Source organism: Tamandua tetradactyla, chromosome 14, assembly GCF_023851605.1.
Source record: "Tamandua tetradactyla isolate mTamTet1 chromosome 14, mTamTet1.pri, whole genome shotgun sequence".
In the NCBI taxonomy this organism is placed as follows: domain Eukaryota; kingdom Metazoa; phylum Chordata; class Mammalia; order Pilosa; family Myrmecophagidae; genus Tamandua; species Tamandua tetradactyla.
The window spans coordinates 89,291,332-89,308,986 of NC_135340.1; the positions used below are offsets into that span (position 1 = coordinate 89,291,332).

Genomic DNA, 17,655 nt, shown 5'->3' on the forward strand with positions numbered 1-17,655 from the left:
ACTTTTATTCCCTTCTTCCTTTTTTTGCTATATGTATCTTTTTTAATTTTTTTTATTGTGAAATATAACATATATACAAAAAAAACCCAATAAATTTCAAAGTACATCTTAACAAGTAATTATAGAACAGATTTCAAAGTCTGGTATGGGTTACAGTTCCACAATTTCAAGTTTTCCCTTCTAGCTGCTCCAAGACACTGGAGACTAAAATAAACATCAATATAATGATTCAGCAGTCATACTTGTTTGTTAAATTTTATCTTCTCTGTTATAACTCCTCCTTCTCCTTTGATGCATCTCCCAATCTTTAGGGATATTAAGGCTTTGTTAACAGCCACGGCTATGCCTTAATATGTTGAATAGGGATGCTGACAATATAGGATGGGGGGTGGAATTAGTCAATGTTCTTGGAAAGGCTGGCCCCTCTGAGTTTAAGGACTAATCTGGCCTAGGAACTATCTGGAAGTGGTAGGTTTTGGGAAAGTATACTTAGTACATGAAACGTTTGTAGAATCTGTTAAGAGCCCTAGGCTATCTTTAGGTTTGATGAGTGATGTTAGCTGAGGTTTGGCAAACTATAGCAATTAGCAACTTCTAGCTTAAGTTTGCATAAGAGTAGCCTCTAGAATAGCCTCTCAACTCTATCTAAACTCTTTTAGCCATTAACTTCTTATTTTGTTACATTTCTTTCCCCCCTTTTTGGTCAGGAAGATGTTATCCATCCCATGATGCCAGGGAAAGGATCATCCTTGGGAGTCATGTCTCACGTTGTCAGGGAGACTTTCACCCCTGAATATCATGTCCCACATGGTGGGGAGGGGAATGCTTTTCCTTGCAGAGTCGGGCTTAGAGAGAGAGGCTACATTCCAGCAATAAAAGAGATCTTCTGAAAGTTAACTCTCAAGCATAATTAAAGTTATGTGTACCTTCTCCACTACAGAATTAAGTTTCATAACAGCAAGCCTCAAAATCAAGGGCTTGGTCTACTTCCTGGGGGTCTCTAATGTCTTTCCAATGTCTGAGAGGTTTCCCAAGTAGGAAAGTTTAATAGTTCCATTTTGGAATTTTGTCACTACTTTTTAATTATCTGCCAGACATTGTCAATGCTTTTTATTATCTGCCCAACCGTGCTGGTTTGAAAGGAAGTATGCCCCCTAGAAAAGCCATGTTTTAATCAAAATTCCATTTCATAAAGGTAGAATAATCCCTATTCAATACTATATGTTTGAAACCATAATCAGATTATCTCCCTGGATGATGTGATTTAGTCAAGAGTGGTTGGTAAGCTGGATTCGGTGACGACATGTCTCCACCCATTTGGGTGGGTCTTGATTGGTTTATTGGAGTCCTATAAAAGAGGAAACATTTTGGAGAACGGGAGATTCAGAGAGAGCTAGAGAAGAATGACATAGCCACGAGAGCCCACAAGTCAGCGACCTTTGGAGATGAAGAAGGAAAACGTCTCCCAGGGAGCTTCATGAAACAGGAAGCCAGGAGAGAAAGCTAACAGATGATGCCTTGCTCACCATGTACCCTTCCAGCTGAGAGAGAGAAGCCCTGACTATGTTCACCATGTGCCTTCTCACTTGAGAGAGAAACCCTGAACTTCATCGGCCTTCTTGAACCAAGGTATCTGTCCCTGGATACCTTTGATTGGACATTTCTATTGACTTGTTTTAATTGGGACATTTTCTCCGCCTTAGAACTGTAAACTAGCAACTCATTAAATTCCCCTTTTTAAAAGCCATTCCATTTCTGGTATACTGCATTCCAGCAGCTAGCAAACTAGAACACCAACATACACTGGGATGTACCCTGGTATTACATTAAACTATACAGAATTACAAGCCCTCACTTCCATTCTGGGTTTCATGTGTTTGGGCTGTTTAAATGAGCAGGTAGGTTAATTTAGATGGTGTGTTACAGAAAAAAATTTAGGTTTTAGACAAATAAAACTGTCTTCTTTGGTTTCAAACAGTAATTGAAGCTCTATAATACAGACAATATAATCCTTTGCTCTGTATTCTGATTTACCTTGGTCCCAAGCAGATCGGCTTTGTTCTTATCTCTAATTGAAGCCTGATCCCTTTTCTGATTTCTTTAACAGTTATTGTATGCAGCAATGCTGACTTTCAGAGCTGCAGAACTCCAACTCTGAGCCTGAGTCACACAGGTACCTGGGAAATACCAAGTGTGCCAGTTTGAATCTATTTTGTACCTCATGTGCTGGTCTGAATCTGTGGTGAACCCCAGAAAAGCCATGCCCTTTGATCCTCATTCAATATTGCTTGGTGGGAGTATTTTGATTGTTTCCATGAAGATGTGACCCACCCAATTGTGTTGTGGTAACTTTTGATTAGATGATTTCCATGGAGGTGTGTCTCCACCCACTGAAGGTGGAGTTGCTTGCTGGAATCCTTTAAAAGAGGAAACATTTGGGAGAGAGTCCCCTTTTTTGGGTAAGCCACGTGAAAGCCAGCAGACGCCACCATGTTCGCCATGTGCCCTTCCAGCTGAGAGAGAAACGTTGAACGTTGTCGGCCTTCTTGAACCAAGGTATCATTCCCCGGATGCCTTAAATTGAACATTTTTATAGACTTGTTTTAATTGGGACATTTTCTTGGTCTTAGACCTGTAAACTAGCAACTTAATAAATTCTCCTTGTTAAAAGCCATTCCATTTCTGGTGTGTTGCATTCCGGCAGCTAGCAAACTAGAACACCTCAGAAAAGCCATGTCCTTTAACCTTCACTCAATGTTGCTGGGTGGTATCTTTTCTATTGTTTCCATGGAGATGTGACCCACCCAATTGTGGATGTTAACTTTTGATTAGATAGTATCCATGGAGATATGTCTCTACCCATTCAAGGTGGGGTTGCTTACTGGACGCCTTTAAGTGGGAAATATTTTGGAAAAAGTTTTAGCCACCAGAACCAACAGAGCCAACAACAGAATACACAGAGCCCCAGGGAAGTAGTGGAAGATTTCTGGAGAGAAGCTAGCAGACATCGCCATGTGCCTTTTCAGCTGAGAGAGAAACCCTGAACATTACTGGCCGCCTTAAATCAAGTTATCTTTTCCTGGATGCCTTAGATTGGACATTTTCATAGACTTGACTTAATTTGGATATTTTCACATTATCCAAAGTGTGCAACTTACAACTTAATAAACTCCTTTTTAAAAAGCCATTCCATTTCTGATATATCACTTTTCGGCTGCTTACAGACTGGGAAAGATTTTGGTACCAGAGAAGTGGGGTGCTGCAGTTTGCAAACACTGAACATGTTGGAATGGCTTTTTAAATGGATAAGGGGAAGATTCTGGAAGAATTATGAGGAACTTGATAGAGAAGGCCTAGAATGCTTTGAAGAGAATGTTGGTAGAAACAAAGACTCTAAAAAGTGGCACAGTCTTGCAAAACTGAGTACTGTTGTTAGACTGAAGTTAGAATTTAAAGGAGACAACCCAGAATACTTAACTGAGGAGATTTCCAAATTAAATGTGGAAAGTGCAACCTGGTTTCTCCTTTCAACTTATAGTGAGATGCAACAGGAAAGACATAAACTGAGAACTGAACTTGTGGGTATAAAGACACCAGAAATTGATGGTCTGGAAAATTCAGGGCTTCCAGAAAGTGAGATCCTAGAGAATAGTGTGCCACATGAGGATTTAATCAAATGTGGACCAGTCACCATTTCAGAAAAAAGCCAGGATTGGAGATGGAGTTATCCAGAAAAGATTTGTAGACAATTCCTTTTGCCTGATGGGCATGATTTCAGCTTTTTGCATAGGAAACCAACAAGAATATTGTAGGATCTGCCTAAACAGAACCACTGCCAGTCTGGACTAAAAGGAAGTAAAAAGGGACAAACAGAAAGAAAAATAACTTCAAAGGTAGACCTATGGAAGCTAAAGTCTAAAGTCAAAATCCACAGGTGAAGAGAGCAGACCCACCCAAGCACTTGGAGAGGGTAAGTTTGCCTGGAAGGCAGAGGGTGGGCCTTCCATCTCCTTAGTGGAAGACTTGTGCCATCCCAGGCTTTGAAGTGGGTAGAACACATTCCTTGGGGATTGGGGGATAGCTTGGCTGCCACTACATTTTTGTAAAGGAGTTGAGCATAGTGCCCCAAAGATGGCACAGAGTCCAGTGTTGCCCCGAGGCTTGGAGAAGGTGTAGCTGAGAAAAAGGTGGTTTCTCCAATATCCCCCAAGGTTGCATTTGGAGAGCGGCGGGCCGCTGTAGGCCCTTGGAAAGGGTGGGATACAGCTTTCCAAAGCCCCAAAGACAAATGACTTTCAGACTTTGCAATCTAATGGTGTTTGCCCTGCAGGTTTCCAGAACTGTTTGGGTCCAGTGAACCCTGTGTTCATTCCAATTTCTCCCTATGGAAATGGAAATATGTATCCTATGACTGTACCTCTTTTATATGTGGGCAGCAAATAACTTGTTCTGAATTTTACAGATTCAGAGCCAGAGGAAAATTTTGCTTTAGGACAGACCATACTTGTAGCTGACTTTGAAGAGATTCTGTATGTTTCTGACTTTTGAATTGTATTTGTATTGTTACCAAAATGTTTAAGGCTTTCTGGTATTGTGATGGAATTAATGCATTTTGCATATGGAAAGAACATGTCTTTTGGGGGTCCAAAGGGTGGAATGTGCCAATCTGAATCTGGTGTGTACCCCAGAAAAGCCATGTCTTTTCTCATTCAATTTTGCTGGGCAGCAGAGTGATTTGAACAGTGAATAAAAAAGCATTTGCAAAGTCCCCTTGGAAGAATGGTAAGAAAGGAGGAAAATTCAACTTCCCCAAGTGGAGAATTCTTGATTCTCACAAGCAGTGGGAATAACCAAAGCAATATGCTGAGCCCCAATCTTGGGGTTTGTTCATATGAAGCTTAACCCTGCAAAGGAACTAAGCCTACTTAAAATTAGGCCTTAGAGTCACCCCCAAGAGAACCTCTTTTGTTGCTCAGCTGCGGTCTCTCAGTCAACACGACAAGCAAACTCACCACCCTCCCCCTCTCTACGTGGGACATGACTCCCATGTTGGGGTGTGGACCTTCCTGGCAAAGTGGGACAGAAATCCTAGAATGGGCTGAGACTCAGTACCAAGGGATTGAGAAAACTTTCTTGACCGAAAGGGGAAAGAGAGAAATGAGGCAAAACAAAGTGTCAATGGCTGAGAGATTCCAAACAGAGTCGAGAGGTTATCCTGGAGGTTATTCTTACATATTAAATAGATATCTCCTTTTTTTTTGTACTATTATTATTTTTATTTTTTCTCTATATTAACATTCTATATCTTTTTCTGTTGTTTTGCTAGTTCTTCTTCTAAATCGATGCAAATGTACTAAGAAATGATGATCATGCATCTATGTGATGATATTAAGAATTACTGATTGCATATGTAGAATGGATATCACCTTTTTAGTTGAGGTATAATGGAGAGGCTGGAGGGAATTACCTGAAAACTAGAGCTGTGTTCCAGTAACCATGTTTCTTGAAGATGACTGTATAATGATAGAGCTTTCACGATGTGACTGAGTGATTGTGAAAACCTTGTGTCTGATGCTGCTTTTATCTACTTTATGGACAGATGAGTAAAACACATGGATTAAAAATAAATAAATAGAGTAAATTACCAGAAACAGTACAGAACAGCTCCCGGAGCCACATCAGTGACCAGACACACAGTGTACCCCAGTCTAGACCAGCTGGACCAGCTGCGAGCCTCCCCAGAACCACGAGTAGAACATATGGAATAAAAATAAATAATAGGGGGAACAACTGTTAAAATAAATTTAGTTTGAAATGCTAGTGATCAATGAAGGTGAGGGGTAAGGGGCATGGTATGTATAATCTTTTTTTTTTTCTGTTTTCATTTTATTTCTTTTTCTGTTGTCTTTTTATTTCTTTTACTGAATTGATGCAAATGTTCTAAGAAATGATGAATATGCAACTAAGTGATGATATTGTGAATTACTGATTATATATGTAGAACGGAATGATCACATTAATGTTTTAGTTCGTTTGTTAAATTTTTTAATTAATAAATAAATTTAAATAAATAATAGGGAAACAAATGTTAAAATAAATTTAGTAGATTGAAATGCTGGTGATCAATGAGAGGGAGGGGTAAGCGGTACCGTATATATGAATTTTTTTCTGTTTTCATTTTATTTCTTTTTCTGAATCGATGCAAATGTTCTAAGAAATGATCATGATGATGAATATACAACTATGTGATGATATTGTGAATTACTGATTATATATGTAAAATGGAATGATCATATGGTAAGAATGTTTCTATGTTGGTATGCTTAATAAATAAAATAAATTAATAAAAAAAATATTGCTGAGTGGTATCATTTTATTGTTTCCATGGAGTTGTGACCCACCCAGTTGTGGGGTTAAGTTTTGATTACATGTTTTCCATGGAGATGTGTCTTTACCCTTTCAAGGTGGGGTTGCTTACTGGAGCCCTTTAAGTTGGAACCACTTTAGAAAAAGTTTTAGAGCCACCATAACTGACAGAGCCAACAGAACAGACAGAGCTCCAGGGAAGTTGTTGAAGATTCCTGGAGAGAAGCTAACAGACATCATCAACTGCCTTCCCAGCTGAAAGAGAAACTCTAAACATAATCGACCTTCTTGAACCAAGGTATCTTTCCCTGGATGCCTTAACTTCATTTTCACAGCCTTAGAACTGTAAACTTGCAACTTAATAAATTCCCCCTTTTAAAAGCCATTCCATTTCTGGTATATTGCATTCCAGAAGCTTACAGACTGGTACACCACATATATATATATATATCATCATATATATATATAGCACAACTTTTTGCTGTATTTTTTAGTTTTCTTAGCACTTGCCTTTGTAACTACAATGAGCATCTTATTCACCTAGTATTAACCTAGTTTCAGTAGTATCCACAGCCTCTATTCCTTTACATCTCCATCCCTCCCCCTTTATATATATTTATATTTAGTATCTTTATATACTGTATGCCCATTAATACAGATTTATAATGCTACTTTACAAATTTGCTTGTTAAGTAATATGGATGGAGGGGTTCAGTTACAAACCAACAGAACAAATCATACAGGATTTTATATTTACCCATGCCACACGACTGGGCGATGGGGGTTGGTAGCAGCTGCAGATGATGAATTTCACCAACATTTACCACAATTTACCAGACTCTTCCTCCAGCTCTTCCCTGGATGCTGCAGTGTTCCACCAGACTTTTAAGCAGAAATACAGCTTACCCTCGAGAAGCTTAATCTATAGATGAGGCATCTGACAGAGGTTGTCATGACAATTATTGAAGAATTAGCCTCACAATGTCCACAATTTCAGAAGGTTTGCCCAGAGCAATCACCATCAAGAAGAGCATGCTTGATATTTCGGGGAATTAAGGATTCTTACCTGCTAGTTCTTGAAAGGTTTTCCAATAAATTCTCAAAGGTTACATAATGAGAGAAAGAGAAGCACACCGGGAGCTATGAACAAGACCCAGTCCTATAGTAGGGTAGGGAAGCGCGGGGCGGGGAGCACGTGCTATCAGAGGGGAAGCCAGGCCCCAGCGCCTGCTGGGGGGATCTCAGGGGAGCAGAGGGAAGACCTCAGCCACCGCAGTGTGTGGACGTGTCATTGCAGCTTAATGAACAGACACAGCATACACACCCACGCTGGCCCCTCAGCCCCGATTAATCCCATACGACTATTTATTCTGCATCCATTGCCTCTTGCAGACTCACACACCCTCTTACATGGTTCTTTTGACTTTTGCTGGTACTTCTGAAGAACAACTATCTTGATGCCATCGGGAAGCAAAATGGGCCCAGAAAAGCATAGCCAAAGAGGACAGTTCCGAATTAAGGGCCAGGAAGGTCACACAGGAGGTACTGCATTCCCCCTCCCCGTGGGAAAGGGATAGGGCCCTGTTGGCAGGAAGGCACCTTGACCTGCTATGAAGACCTGAAATAACCAGGATATACTGACTTGATACCAGACTGACATCTTTTCTACAAATCCTTTAAAGAAAGTAAAGGCAGGGCTGTAACAGATAGATCCTTAAAATTTTATCCACTTTTCTAAAAGCAATTTGTAATCACCAAATTTTCTACCTTTTTTAAAGCCCTTTTTTAAAAAAACTTGCTTTTCTGCACATTTCTGGACTCTCCCCCAGGCCTATAGGCCTCTGTGAAGTCACACAAGGTGAGTGACCCAGTGAGGCCAAGCAGAGTCAGGTAGGCCCGTCAGGGTTTCCATCACAGATGCAGGCAGCTGCCCCTGCAGAGCTGGAAGATGCCAGCTCCACTGAGAGCAAAGGGATGACAGAGCAGGTTTCAACCTGTATGTGCTTTATATGGTTTACCACCTGAAACACTACCCTCTTCCCCTTTCCTCCAGGTTCCAGCTGAGCCTTGTCAAACATAAGACATCTTAAAGAAGCCATCCCAACAATCACTTTTTCTAGCTGCTGATGTGTAACAAAGCAAGCTCAAAGAGCTGCAAGGAATGTTTTCCATTATGATTTGAGAAATTATATCTTCAATTTTGACAGAGGTAGGTCCCCCACTCTTCCCTATAAACCAATACTTCTGCATTTGTTCACCAAGGAACTGCTACTTAAAAGGGAGGCAGGGAAGAGGTTTGTGGGAGGAAAGAATCCTTTAGTAAAACAAAGAATCCTTTTGTAGTTTGAATAATTACTATAATTTATGGTTCTTCTAGCATAAGCACATGATGCACGGGTTATCTAAACTTGGAGTTGTAGGGACTCTATGCCCAAGGAGAGGACGCTCCTATATTTGGTCCCATGCAGCCAGGAGAAGGCAGGTTAGAACTTGTTTCCTCTCAGGAATAGCCTCACAGTTCTCCACTCTTCATGGAGGGAGGAACGTGCATTTTCTTACTCATCAGGCTGACTTTTGTTTTGGGGTCTGTTCTCATACCTTTCTGTGTCATAATAGGGCCCTGGGCTCTCTGGGTCCCTGTCCCTCCTCCCTGGGGCCTCTCCTCCCAGAAGCCAAGATTTGGAGAGAGGAGAAGTTTTCCCAAGCACTTTCCTTCCAGGAAGTGCCACACAAACACAAAACTCCTCTGAGTGACAGCCACGCCGCTGGCCATTAACGGGAGACCAACAAGGGGTGACAAAAATAGCAAATGTTAACCCACTGTAGTGGGGGAGTTACCAGCTCCCTCTGAAGTTTCCCAGCCCCTGTTATGGCGATTCCTGATTTTAGCAATGCCATCTGCGCGGAAGAGCTGGCCAGGCTAGAGGGCACCTTTGCCCAATAAAAGTGCAACCACAGTAGGGCCTGGCTTACTCTACCTCACTGGTCCTCACATGTTACCTATTTTACTACCTTTGAAGCCCTAGTCAGAAGTGCCTTTCCCAGGGGGTCAGCTTACCCCAGGGCCACCCCAGTGCTTGGCCGTCAAATACTTGTTAAATGAGTAGATCCACACAGGAAAAACAGGCTAAGTGTGCAACTCTTGACTGGGCCGCCTCTGTACTGGTGCCACCCTGGCCCTGCCCACTGGGCCCACAGCTTTTGAGAGGAGCGGGATGGGAACAAGCATGCAAACGCTATTATTAGATGACCAAGACTCTGCTAGGCTGGCCCTTCAAGAAATGCCACAGGGAGATCTGCAGGCTGAAAGGAAACAACACTAGGCAACCGACTGAAGCCACAGGAAGAAATAAGAACTCAGATAACGATAACAACATGGGTAAATATAAATACCAGTACTGTTGTATTTATGGTTTGTAACTCCACCTTTTTCTTTCTACAGGACTTAAAAGGCAAATGTAGAAAATGTAATGATAAATCAGTGGTTTTGGACTCATAATATATAAACATGTAATTTGTGACAAGAACTACATTAAAGGAGGTGGGACAGAAGGGTATAGAAAGTTAGTCCATGCTTTTCTTTTTATTGGGTGCATGGCAGGAGAGTATTCTACCATTGAACTATGTTATACTATTGAAGTTAAGTTAATATTAAAGCAAATGAGATTCCTATAGATTTAGGATGTTCAATTTAAGCTCATGATAATTATAAAAAAAAATCAGAAAATACATAAACTTACAGAGACAGAATGATGAGCACAGGTGCCGGGGTGGAGGGCAGGGACAATGCGGGGGTTAATGTAAAAAGGGTGCAGGGTTTGTTTGGGAGCAAAGGGTAAGTTCTAGTCGTGGATGGTGGTATGAGTTCTGCAACATTATGGATGAGATCAATCTCACTGATCGATATATTTGGGAGGAGTTAGAATGGGAAGATTCATGTTGTATGTATGTTTCCACAATCAAAAAAAAGGAAAGAAAGAGCAACTAAATATGACAATGCAATTAAATGAAAATGAAATGCAATACATGATACTGGATGGGATCTAAGAATGGAGGAGAAAAGACTCAAAGGGACATTATTAGGATATAAAAAGAAATTGGAATGTGGAAATAAGCTTTATATCATTGTTAAATTTCTCAGACTTGTTAACTGCACTTAAGGTGATTATTTGTTCATAAGAAATGTATATGGATATACTGTGTTCAATGACTATGATGTGTGCAATCTGCTCTCAAACGTTCAGATAGATAGACTGGATCAATGATTCATATAGATACACAGATGACAAATAAATAAATGGAATGATATGGTAAATGTGACAACATGTTAAAATTGGTGGAGTGGGTTACTGGTGGGGGGGAGGTACTGGTATTCTCTGTATAGGATTTGTATTATTTTACAACTGTCCTCTAAGTTTGAAACGATTTCAAAAAATAAAGTTAAAAGAAAAAAAAACAGCTCTCATGAAAATTCCAGGCCCAATGACTTCAGCAAGTTCTATCAGTTACAGAAGAAAGAAATTAAACCTTAGCAAACTACTCCCAGAATAGAAAAAGAAGACGTGCAGCTTATTTTATGAGGCTCACCGTAACTCTGATACCCAAATTTGGGAAGACAGTATCAGAAAGGAAAATGAGAGGCCAGCCTCACTTATACTGATGAATATAACAAATCAGGAAGCCGTGTTCAAATATGCATAAAAAGGATAATTCTGAGCTGTTTCTATATAACCCGGACTTCCCCAGAAACTTCGGATATTTATGTGAACCCTGAGACTCAGAGTAAGAGCTCTGAAGCTATGAAAGACAGCAGTATCCCACACGGGAACTGTTTGAAAAGTTGAAAAAGTGATCAGACATCAAATAGAGATTTGAATGAAGCTGATCTGGATATAAGGTATATCAGAAGACTGGGTAAAGGATGATATTATCCATTCTTAAAACTTCAACTTAAGTACAGGAAATCTTGAACAGGGCATGAGATTTTGATGGTTTGTCCAGGTTAGTGTGATGCCCTGACAAATACCAGAGTGATCTGGACAGTTAATAAGGAAGTATTTGCAGGGTCCCCTTAGGGGAATGGGGAGAAAGGTGGAAAGATTCAACTTACCCATATAGAGAATTTCTGATACTCTTGCAAGCAGTGAGTACAACCAAATCAACAGGCCAAGCCCCCGATTTTGGGGTTCGCCCCTATGAAATTATTCCTGCAAAGGATAGGCTAAGCCTCCTTAAAATCAGGCCTAAGAATCACCCCGAGAGAATCTCTTTGCTGCTGGGGTGAGGCCTTTCTTTCTAAGCCGACATGGCAAGTGAACCCACTGCCCCTCCCCCCCTACATGGGACTGGCAACATGGGACAGAAATCCCAGCATGAGCTAGGACTCGGCGTCAAGGGACTGAGAAAGGTTTCTTGACCAAAAGGGGGGAGAGAGAAATGAGAAAAAAATAAAGTGTCAGTGGCTGAGAGATTTCAAATCGAATCGAGAGGTTATCCCGGATGTTATTCTGTAGAGCTGTGTGGTAGTAGCCTTGTTTCTTGAAGATGATTGTATGAAGATATAACGTTTACATGTGACTGTGTGGTTGTGAAAACCTTGTGTCTGATCCTCCCTTTGTCAGGGGTATGGTCAGATGAATACAAAATATGGATAAAAGAAATAAACAAATAGGGGGAACAAAGGTTAAAATACATTGGGGAGATAGAAATACTAGAGGTTAATGAGAGGGCGAGGTAAGGGGTATGGATGTATGAGTTTTTTTCTTTTTTCTTTTTCTGAAGTGATACAAATGTTCTAAAAAACATGGTGATGAATACACAACTATGTGATGATATAGTGAGCCACTGATTGTACACCATGTATAGAATGTTTTATGTTAGGAATGTTTATATTTATATGTTATTTTACCAATAAAAATATTTTTTAAAAAAAGGACAGTAGTTCAGGACCACGTTGGGTTTATACTAGGAGTGCAAAGTTAGTTTAATAGAAAATGAATGGATGAAAAAACACACCACCAATGAAGTAGTCTTTCAAAAGAAAAACAAAAGTGACATTAAACCTGAATGTGGGGAAGGCTCCTGTAAGCGCTAGCATGCAGCTGTCAATTCCCAGGAAATTCTGAAGAGCAGAGAAGCACGTAAAATTACACCATTGGGGATATAGTCCAGACTGGGAAATTCTCGCGGACATATAATCTTTTCTTTAAACAAACTGCTTAAAAAGGGCAGGAGAAATAAAGTTAGAACTACAAATTAAGGAGATCAAAAATATCAATGACAATGTGTAGGTTGTATTTGGATCCTGACACAAACTGTGAAAGAAAATACGACATTTCTAAGACAGTAGAAGAGATCTGAGCACTGATTATACTATCTGATGAAATTAAGGAATTATAATGTTTCCAAGTGTGAAAAGGTATAGTGTTTACGTTTTTTTGTCTGAATCTTTTAAAGATATACAGTCAAATACAGATGAAATGTGATTTTTTTATATTTGCCAAAAAATAAATAATAAATAATAAGGAACAGGGAGGGAATGGATGGAGGTAAAAATGAAATAAACAGCATGGATAATTGCTGAAGCAGGGAAATGGATACTTAGTGATTCATGACATTCTTCTGTCACCCTTCGTATATGTTTGAAATTTTCCACAATCAAAAAATAACAAAAAAAGAAAAAGAAAATCAATACAATTCTCCACATTACCAAAATAAAGAGAAAAATCAGATAATCATTTTAGTAGATGAAGAAAAAGCATTTGATAAAATTAGATTACTGGCCTGGGAGTCAAAAACCAAGGTTTCAGTCCTGACTATGCTGTACAACACCAGGCAAACCACTGCACTTCTCTGGGCCCCAACTGCCTCATCTATAAAATAAACTACAAGCTTTTTAAAGGTTCCTCCTGCCCCAGTTTTTGTTTTAGCAACTATTTATTGAAAGCCATTTAAATACTAAAAATATCCATGTTAGACTTGAAAATTCCATGCCCAAAACCTCTCACCAGGTTCTCATTTACCTCAGTTTTAACTTCTTCCTTACGATGTTTATTCTGAATCCATACTTTGGGGTTTGAAGATCATTCTCCTTAATGAAAAAGTAGCAAAATAAAAAAGTTGATATACTTTTTTTTTTTGCATGGGCAGGCACGAGGAATCAAACCCAGGTGTCCGGTATGGCAGGAGGGAACTCGCCCTGTTGAGCCACCGTGGCCTCCCAGATGTTAATACACTTTTAATGCTAAATGTTAATATACAGTCAAAAAATGTTAACTATGCCTAAAAATGTTAATAAAATTCAGGACTACAAGCAAACATTAATGATTCTCATACTTGGCAGCTTATGAGACACACTCTTAAAAATCCTGACATCCAGGCCATACCCTAGGCTCAGTCAAGTCAGAATCACCGGAATGGGCCTCAATATTTATTTTAAAGCCTTCCAGGTTATTTTGGAACTCTGTACTTTATGCATGGTTTTCCTGTAAACCTACAATTTCTTTAAAATAAAGGAAAATGCATTCCAGGTGATTCTAATGCAAGACTAGTTTAGGAACCAATGATAAAAACCACAGCAGCATACATGGTACAAGCAGGCAGGAAGTGACTACTGACACTTAAGAGGTGAGTTTTAATATGGGGTTGGAAGGAAGAACAGTGCCTAACTCTAAATTCTATATTTTTCTCTTAAAACCTGGTGTCCAGAGGTCCCAGATGGGAACACAGGACTCCTTAACTAAAAAAGTGAGGGCAAAGCCAAGAACTAATAAAAAATATGGCTTGCTCCCCCTTCGGGGAATGGTGAGAGTTGGGAGAAATTCAACTTCCCTAAGAGATATTCTCACAAACAGTGTGGACAACCAAAGCTATAGGCTGAGCCCCCAGTCCTTGGGTTTGTTCACATGAAACTTAACCCCACAAAGGATAGGTCAATTCTACTTAAAATTTAGGCCTAAGAGTTACCCCCAAGAGAGCCTCTTTTGTTGCTCAGATGTGGCCCCTCTCTCCAGCCAACATGACAAGCAGTCTCATCACGCTCCCCCTCTCTGCGTGGGACATTACTCCCAGGGGTGTCGACCTTCCTGGCAACGTGGGACAGAGATCCTGGAATGAGCTGAGACTCAGCATCAAAGGACTGAGAAAAACCCTAGAATGAGCTGAGAATTAACATCAAGGGATTGAGAGAAACTTCTCAACCAAAGGGGGAAGAGTGAAATGAGACTAAGTGTCAATGGCTGAGAGATTCCAAACAGAGTCGAGAGGTTATCCTGGAGGTTATTCTTATGCATTAAGTAGATATCACCTTGTTGTTCAAGATGTAGTGGAGCGGCTGGAGGGAACTGCCTGAAAATGTAGAGCTGTGTTCCAGTAGCCATGTTTCTTGATGATGATTGAACAATGATATAGCTTTCACAATGAGACTGTGAATGTGAAAACCTTATGTCTGATGCTCCTTTTAGCTACTATATCAACAGAAGAGTAGAACATATGGAATAAAAATAAAGAATGGGGGAACAAATGTTAAAATAAATTCAGTTTGAAAGAGTGGTAAATGAAAGCGAGGGGTAAAGGGAATGGTATGTATAGTCTTTTTTTTCTCTATTATCATTTTATTTCTTTTTCTGTTGTCTTTTTATTTTTTTTCTAAATCGATGCAAATGTACTAAGAAATGATGAATATGCAACTATGTGATGATATTAAGAATTACTGATTGTATATGTAGAATGGAATGGTATCTAAATGTTTTTGTTTGTTAATTTTTTTTAATTAATAAAAAAAGACATTATTGGGATATAATAAAAATCGGAATATAGACTATAAGCTTTATGTCAATGTTAACTTTCTTGAACTTGACAGCTGTACTCAAGTGGTCAAATAAGTGAATATCCTTGATTTTAGGAAAAGTAAAAAGGCAATTTTCAGTGTTCAAGTTTAAATTATATGACCTACACTCAGGTGTTCCGGAAATGGATTGATAAATAGACAGACAGATAGATGATGATGATGATAGATAGACAGATAGATAGATAGATAGATAGATAGATAGATAGATAGATAGATAGATAGATAAAGGATGATACAACAAATGTAGCAAAATGTTAAAATAGTGGGATGTGGGTATCTAGGAGGAGGGAGGGATATTTTGGGGTATTTTTTATTATTTTTGTAACTGACTTGTAAGTTGGAAAGTATTTCAAAATAGAAAGTCAAAAACAAACAAACAAAAAAATATGGCTGGGGCAGGCCACGGTGGCTCAGCAGGCAAGAACACTTGCCTGGAATGCCAGAGGACCCAGGTTTGATTCCCGGTGCCTGCCCATGTATTAAAAAAAAAAAAAAAAAAAATATGGCTTGCTAGACAGGAAGGATTAAAAGGTAACAACTAGATAAAGAAAACAAGATTCACAACCTGTTACTTTTAACAAGATACATTTAAATTTCTAGACTGAAAGACAGCAATCTCTCTCAGCTGCAGGTATGTCATTACCTGGAGAAACTGCTGTGCTCTCAGGAGCCATACAAAGACGATAACACATAGGAAATACAAATCGCCCTAAGCAAAAACTGTTCTTTTATGTTGCATACAATATCTAGCTAATAGGGAACTCAAGTTCTAAGAAAAACAACACAAGTCACCATGCTAGATTTGGGCAAGACCTGACTCACTGGCCAGCCACTCCACTTTTTATCTGGTCAGCACCATCGTCACAATCGTCACCTTCAGCAGGTTTAGGGAAGCCAGCAGGTGCCCACACAGGGCTTGCTGTAAGTCACTGAGACTACAAAAGGCAGAGAGAGGCCTCACCCTGAGTATCAGACCCAGGGTAAGACTTATCTCACTTGAAGGAAAGGCCTTTATGACAACAGAGAAATCCTGGCTTGTGCGTCCTTCTTCTGTTTTCCAGGACTCCTAGTTCATCAAGCAGCCTAGGTAAGTCCTCGCCATGGGCAAAGTTCTCGGTTGATTTCTAGTTTGCCTTCCGAGAGGATTTTCAAGATACCTGTTTTATCTTTCTGTTCAAGGAAATAAGGTGCTGGGTAAATTTCTGTGTCATAGGATAGAGCCAGGGCTGTGGTCTGGTTAACTACCTGCCAGCGTAAGGCCTTGCCTAAACTGTAAGCCAGGACAGAAGTTCAAAACCGGCATTTATAAAAGTGTGCTAAAAGCCACAGAGCAATAGAAATGAACATTTAAAAGGCACGCACGTTTTGGAATTCTTAACTTTTTTTTCATCCTTTAATTATTGTTCCTATCAAGCTTTCCAGCTCCCCACATTAACCCCTTGCTAAATAATGTGTTAGTATTTGTTTGATTTGTTTAAATATTTTATCTGCAGCCCATTCCACACCATTAGTCAACATTTTCATCTGACAGCTGCAATCAAGGCCTCCGCCTCCTTTAAACCAAATATACTTCACAACAAAAGTGCAATTTATGAAAGCTGCTTGCCTCTCTTGCTATAGACATACTTCGTGGATCTTTGGGCAGTCAAGTGTATATATGCCCATAGAGCTTCCAAATAAGAATAACGATTCAAAGTGAAGCCCTACAAAAGTTGGATGATAAAGCTCGCCATCGCTGGGAAAAAAGCACTAATTATCTTAACGGAGTCAAGGCACGAGAACGAAAAGTTACCCGCTGACCACACCAAGAGCTCTTCAAATATACAATATAAATACCCTCGAGAATAAAACAGGTGCGTCCAAACTTGCTGACTACCTTAGACTAACAAAAGCGCAGTCAGCTTTCCCCCATGGAGGTGGCCGGCATACTCAGATTCATCTAGACCAAGGAGGGGACGCAGGAACTTTCGCAGCTACTGACCTAATCCGGATGGGGGTCCCGGCGCCCCTCGCCCAGGACCTCCCCATTCTCCATGCCCCCGACCCACTCGGTCGCGCGTGCTGCTCTGCACCAGCCCCGGGCCGGCTGGGGGACCCTGCTCCCGAGGGCCTCAGTCCTCTCCGCAGGGGTCCACGCGGGTGTGAGGGGTCGAGGAGCGGGCCTCAGGGCACAGACCGGCTCCTCACCTCTTGCGGTCACCCCTCCCGACCTAACCTCTCCGTGCTCCCCGCTTACTCGGCTCGGCGCCGCATCCCTGCGCTCGGCGCCGCGCTCAAGGGCCGGCTGGCGGCCGGGACCCGCCAAAGTGCGGAACAGAAGAGGAAGGGAAGTCTTCCTCGGGGGCCTTAGGGCCCCCATTGCCCCGCGTACACGGCTCCCGCGGCGCACGACAGCGGCGCGACGGCGAGGAAGCTGCCTTACGGCAGGATCGCAAAGCCGG

At 40.7% G+C, this 17,655-nt stretch overlaps 1 protein-coding gene across 1 annotated transcript in view; it reads right to left on the reverse strand.

The window, feature by feature from the left end:
* The window catches only part of COA8 (cytochrome c oxidase assembly factor 8), a 56,706-nt gene extending 39,073 nt beyond the window's left edge, over positions 1–17,633 (reverse strand). The window contains exon 1 of the mRNA XM_077128442.1: positions 17,451–17,633. Within this exon, the coding sequence (XP_076984557.1) occupies positions 17,451–17,573 (123 nt within the window). The 5' untranslated portion in view covers positions 17,574–17,633. The remainder of the gene's footprint in view (positions 1–17,450) is intronic.
* Between the last annotated feature and the right edge of the window lie 22 nt (positions 17,634–17,655).